The sequence below is a fragment of the Aptenodytes patagonicus genome, chromosome 22 (genome assembly GCF_965638725.1).
Source record: "Aptenodytes patagonicus chromosome 22, bAptPat1.pri.cur, whole genome shotgun sequence".
NCBI classification, from domain to species: Eukaryota; Metazoa; Chordata; class Aves; order Sphenisciformes; family Spheniscidae; genus Aptenodytes; species Aptenodytes patagonicus.
Window position 1 is genome coordinate 5,409,366 of NC_134970.1, and position 5,662 is coordinate 5,415,027.

General features: G+C 60.7%; 1 protein-coding gene across 3 annotated transcripts; it reads right to left on the reverse strand.

Moving 5' to 3' along the window:
- Positions 1–356: 356 nt before the first annotated feature.
- Positions 357–4,281, reverse strand: PIM1 (Pim-1 proto-oncogene, serine/threonine kinase). Of its 3 annotated transcripts, none has more exons than XM_076358129.1 (6): positions 4,011–4,281; positions 3,798–3,904; positions 3,649–3,699; positions 2,903–3,269; positions 2,031–2,207; positions 357–1,767 (listed from the first exon to the last, which is right to left on the reverse strand). In XM_076358129.1, the coding sequence occupies exons 1-6, from the start codon at positions 4,090–4,092 to the stop codon at positions 1,610–1,612; spliced, it is 942 nt and encodes a 313-aa protein (XP_076214244.1). In that variant the 5' UTR covers positions 4,093–4,281; the 3' UTR covers positions 357–1,609. The 3 variants fall into 3 exon arrangements, with proteins under 3 accessions (XP_076214244.1, XP_076214243.1, XP_076214245.1); XM_076358128.1 differs by having other exon boundaries at positions 4,002–4,281; XM_076358130.1 differs by lacking the exon at positions 3,649–3,699 and having other exon boundaries at positions 4,002–4,281.
- Between the last annotated feature and the right edge of the window lie 1,381 nt (positions 4,282–5,662).

Sequence of the window (5,662 nt, forward strand, 5' to 3'; positions counted from 1 at the left end):
AGGTTGCTTTGATCTTTGTTTACTTGCCATCCCCGGCACATGCTCCGCACCAGCCTGCGGATGAATGGAAACGAAAAGGGCTCCACACCCCTTTGATCTCTCCCAGGAGACCTACCAGGAGCAGCCGGCCCTGGAAACACCCCGCCAAGGGCCGGATCCAGCCTTCCCCATGGTGCTTTCGGCTGGCTGGTCCTGGTTAACGCCGCTCGGCAAGCCTTCGGGTGGGACCTTTGGAGTTAAGTCTTGGCTGGAGACAAACCAGCGGTCCCCACGGTAGCCACGGCGTGGTCACCGGTACCCAGCGTGCTCCCAGCATCCTTCATCCCGCCCCGCAATAAAGGGATGTCTCCATCACATCAAGTGGTTTGTTTTTATTTAAAACCGCATAAAAAAAATAAGATTTCTGAATTCCCCTGTACAATATTAACTATTAACAAAAAAACCCGCCGGCTACACACTTGGTTACACGTAAAGACTCGACAGCGCGGACAGCTCGGGCCGGCTCCCCCCTCCCCAGCCCCAGACAAGACACCCGTGGGGAAAACCAAAACTCATCTGCAAACTGAGATCTGCACGTGGCAAGGAAACGACAGCAACCAGAACTATGTACACAGACAGCTGGGGAGCAGGCAGCCGCTCCGCACCTCCGCCAGACATCCGACAGAAACGCTACGGACCCGGGGATGGACACAGGACAGACACGGAGGGAAGACCCGAATGGAAAACCGGGGGATCAGCAGCTGTAGAAGCAAGGCGTGGGCTGGAAACCCACGTGAATTATAAATAAATAAATAAGTTATCCTATCGGCTAGAACTCTTCCTTTAAAAAACAAAAACAAATTCATGAAAATAAATTAAAAACAAAAACTGGAAAAAAAAGAAAAAAGGTAAAATGTTATCACTATTAACAACTGTACATCAAGCTTTGCTCCTATATAACTTTGTACACATTTACAGCTCTGTTGGTTTGCATTGTTTGTGCATTCGTGAGGGCACAGGGAAGCAAAGAACCCCAGAAAATCCACGCGAGATGGAGGCACGGGAGGCGAGGCATCGCCTGCTTGGCTCCCAAGCATCTTCTGACCTGTTTTCTTTTGGAAAAGGGAAAAGGAACTATATACCCAGGCGAGTCTTGGAAAAGCAGCAGTGTAGGAAAATTCAAGTATTTCCTCCAGCACAGCCCACATCGCAACTGAAGGCACTCGAGCACGGTGACAGCGGAGAAGAGACAGCCATTCGGCCACGGTACCTGCCCTCCCCCCCCAGTCAGTTTTCCCCCGTCGGAGCTTTTCTCGCAATAAGGTCTCTGATCCTCTCGCGGTCCCGAATTCAGCAGGTCAGGAAGACACCTGGGAGCCCCCAAAACCAGAACCCAAACCAAAAAAAAAAAAATTTACTGGCAAAACATCAAATGAGACAGGATGATTCAGATGGAGTCCAGGACAGCTGGGTTGGATGGTGGCCACCAGCGCTTGGAAGACCAGGTCTCCAGCCCAGCTCCAGGACAAGATGTGCGTGTTCCCATCTGATGATCCCTGCTCAGTGCTACGGTCACGAGGAAGAAGTCTGGTTTTCTTTGCTTCTTATGGCCAGGAGATGCGTGGAGCTGTTACTTGCCAGGCTCCTGGATCAAACTGTGCAGGTGGATCTCTGCCGTCTCCTGGGGCAGGTGAATGCCTTGCAGCCAAGAATGGTTGAAAAGGTCTTCCAAAGATGGCCTGTCCGAGGGCCGCATGGACAAACACCACCTGATGAGATGCTGGCACTCTGGGGAGAGAAACCAGAAACCGCCCGTCAGTCGGAGAAGGCTCTTGTCCACAGTGCCCAGGCCATGCTGGGTGTGCTCAGAGCTGCACTCAAACCCCCCGGTCGATTACCCGTTTTGGAGGAGAGCAGGATGGCAGGACATGTCCCACCTCCTCCAGCTAACACGGGAGATCAACCTCCTCCATAGCCGTAAGAGCAGGATGCTCGTGTGCCCGGTGCCATCTCCCAAAACCCATTATCCCACTGCGAAGCTGGGTACCCACCTAGAGAGACCCGCCGTCGGAAGAAGAGCTGACCCTGGATGATGTCCTCGTCTTGCTCGAAGGGGACGTCCCCGCAGACCATGTCGTAGAGCAGCACGCCCAGGGACCAGATCGTTGCCGAACGGCCGTGGTAGTGGTGGTAGCGGATCCACTCTGGTGGGCTGTACACCCGCGTTCCTACGGGATACAGGGGGAGCTCGTCAGGCGGATGCTGCCCGCTCCTGGATCCTCGCCTGAGCATCCCCGGGGATGCGGGGGCTGTACCGGTGGCGGGGGACACACACGGTGTGACCCGCCGCCCCCTCGCCAGCACGTGACTCTTGTTTACAAACTTTGGGTTGTAAAAAAAAGCTGCCGGTGCCAGAAGAGGGCAGCACGGGCCCAGGGAAGGCCCGACCGTTACATGCAAAAAAACAAAAACAAAAAAAAAAAACCCACAAAAAACCACGGGTGGGGAAAAACCACGCCTTTCCCCCCCCGGCCTTGGCCAAAAAAAGAAAAAACCAACCAAAAAAACCAAGCCAAGGCAAACAAGGGGAGCGGAGCAGCCCAAGCCCTTCCGCACCTGCAAAGCAAACTGGCCAGCGTACGGGCTTTGCGACCCCCCCCTCCTCTGCTACCCCCACGGGTGTTTGTTTTTGTCGGGCTGGCTCCCCCCGCCCCAGCCCGGGGCAGGGTGGGTGGCGGAGGCTGTCGGCAGCGCTGGGAGCCGGCTCCCGTTTCACAACATCCGCCCCGCGCCAAAAAGCAACTTGGCAGCCGGCTGAATAATTAATTCCCTCCCCCCCAGCAAAGGGGGGAACCTCCAGTGCCAGCCAGGCTGGGCCATGCAACGCCCGGTACCGGGAGCATCCCCCTGGGTGTGGGCTCACCGTCAAATTCGGTGTAGACTGTGTCCTTGAGGAAGGTGCCGGAGCCGAAGTCGATGAGCTTGAGCTCACCGGTGGCGAGGTCGACGATGATGTTCTCGTCCTTGATGTCGCGGTGCAGGACGCCGCAGTTGTGGCAGTGCCGCACGGCCTCCAGCACCTGGCGGAAAAGCCCCCGCGCCAGCTCCTCGGACAGGGACCCCCGCTCCGTGATGAAGTCGAAGAGATCCTGCGACGGCTCCGGACGCTCCAGCACCAGCACGAAGCTGTCAGGCAGCTCAAACCAGTCGAGGAGGTGGATGACGCCGCGGAAGCCGGAGCCCACCTTGTTCAGCAGCACGATCTCCATCGGCACACGGGTGCCACTGGGCTGGGGGACCACAATGCCGTCAGCGGGGCTGATGCGGCGCTGGCGGTCCGGTACCCCCTGCCTGGCATGCTCCGGTGCTCCCTTGTCCGGCCTCACTGGTGCCTGGGCATCCCCCTGCTCAGGGGATGCTCCGGTGCCCCCCTGCTCAGCCCAACCGGTGCCTGGGCATCCCCCCCGCCCAGGGGATGCTCCGGTGCCCCCCTGCTCAGCCCCACCGGTGCCTGGGCATCCCACTGCTCGGGATGCTCCGCGTCCCCCGGTGACCCCACGACAGCCAGCCGCTCCCCCCCCCCGCGGCGTCCCGGTTTCCACCCTCCCGGGCCTCGGCTCATCCCCACCCGTGACACCCCGGTTTCTCCCGGTGCCCCCGGTCACTCACCAGCTCGCCCCACTCGGAGATGCGTTCCCGGGCCACGTGTTTGATGGCCACCTGCAAGCCAAGGGGAGCGGCGGGCTGAGCACGCCGCCCGCCCCGCCGACTCCCCCCCCCTCCTCCTCCTCCGCCCCGCCGCCGTCCCCGCCGCTTACCGGGGTGCTGTCGGAGAGGCGGATACCCGAGTAAACCGAGCCGAAGCCGCCGCTCCCCAGCAGCGGGCCCACCTGGTACAGCTTCTCCAACGGCTCCTTCTCTTTCCCTGCGGGCGAGACGCGGCCGTCAGCGCTCCGCCCGGGGCCCCGACCGGCCACCAACCGTCCCCCAACCGAACCGGGCCGAGCAAAACCGGGCCGTACCTCTCTCACCTGGCTGTAGTTTAGCGGTGTGCAGCTCCCCACCGGTCCCGGAACGTAGATGGGCCAACGAGTTAATTTTCGAGAGCAGCATCCCGGCCCCCTCGCCCGATTTCGGGGCCGATCCCGGCACCTCCCGAACCGGACCGGGCACCGGTGGCTCGGTTCCGGCGGTCGGGCTGCCGAGCGGCGGAGCTCGGGCGGGGGAGCCCGGAGAGAAGGCGGCTGTAGCTTGACGGCAGCGGGGCGGGGAGGGAGCGGCCGCGGCGCGGCTGCTCCGCGCACTGCCGGGCTCCCGTGTGGCGCGGCGGCCCCCAGCCGGCCCCGGGAGTAGCGGGGGCCGGGGGCGGGCCAGGGAGAGCCAGGGGGCGGCGCTGCCGCGCCAGGCCCAACCGCGCCGGCCCGCCCAGCGGCGCCACAGCCAATAGGGAGAGACCCGCGCAGAGGCGAGACCGCGGCGGGCCACGACGTGGCGGGAAGGAAAAGGCGCCAAAGGCGGGCGGGGGGCGGGGGGCTCCGTCTCGGCGGCTTTTTTTTTAGGGGGGGGGGATGTGGGGTGCGAGAAAAAGGGAGAGCGGGGCGCGGGGAGCCGCTGCTGCCGTCCGCCGGTGCGGCCGTCCATCCGTCCGCGTCCCCGTCCTCAACGGGAGTCCCACCGCGTCCCGCGGTTGCCAGGGCTTTGACAGGACGGGCGGTTGTTCGTTAAGCGCGCGCAAGCAGGCGCGCAAGCAGGCGGGGGGGGGGGGGGGCAAGAGCCCCCCCCCGAGCGGCGGTGCGGGGACACGCGAGGCCGGTCCCGGCCCCGCCGCCACCCCGGGATCGGGCTCTCGGGGGCCGTGGGCGTGCTGCCCGCTCTCCCCGTCCGGCCGCAGCGTCCCCGCGGCCGGGGTGGCAGAACCCGGCCGGGTGGAAGTCACGGAGCTCCTCTTCCTCCCCAAATCCACGCGAAGATCCCAATTTTTTTTTAAGCTCATTCTTCACTTTATCATCTTTTCCTGCAATCTCACAGCTTCCCGGTGGTGCTCGGCATCCCCCGGACCCCATCCCGCCAGCTCATCCCGCACTGCCGTTACTTCATCGCGGGCAAGCCGGTGTCTGAACTTTTCCCTTTTCTAGTAAAAGTGGCGATTCCAGCTGGGGACTCTTGACTAACAACCCTTTTTTTAAATTTTTTTCCCCCTTTTTTTTTTTTTTTTCCGCAGAAGTCGCTGGCTGAGATGCTTTCCCGAGTTCCAGAGATAAGATAAATAATTTACTGGATGGAGGTCTCTGATTACTCACTCTATTAGCATTTAGAGCAAAGAGCTCCAGCCACCGGGAGCTGAATTATTCCAGACGAAGCCCATCTGGGCTCCTGCGTCCGAGCGAGACCGAGGAGTTCCCAGCATCCCACACATACTTGTGGGATGAATTGCTTGAAATCGAATGGGGTTTACTGGAAATGCTGGTGAGCTCCCGACTCCTTTAGTATTTCTTTTTTAAGAAAATAATAAAACACAACCAAAATGCAAACCCCAGAGTCGGCTACGGAGCTGCGGCTCAGCCCTTGCGTTGGCCGGGAAGGGCTTGCCACCACCGTTGCCTCTTTTAGATTTACCGAGAACACGGCACATCCTCTTTCAGGGGCTGAGACAACTAAAAAACTAAAAACTGAAAAACCTACG

What these genes read in the sequence shown, in the direction of transcription:
- PIM1 (XM_076358128.1), bottom strand. Translation starts at nt 4,092, where the DNA reads ATGCTGCTCTCGAAAATTAACTCGTTGGCCCATCTACGTTCCGGGACC. An exon ending in ACTACAGCCAGGTGAGAGAG is followed by an intron (nt 3,905 to 4,001) that starts GTACGGCCCGGT and finishes TCTCGCCCGCAG; the next exon opens with GGAAAGAGAAGGAGCCGTTG. An exon ending in AGTCTACACCGAATTTGACG is followed by an intron (nt 2,208 to 2,902) that starts GTGAGCCCACAC and finishes TGTATCCCGTAG; the next exon opens with GAACGCGGGTGTACAGCCCA.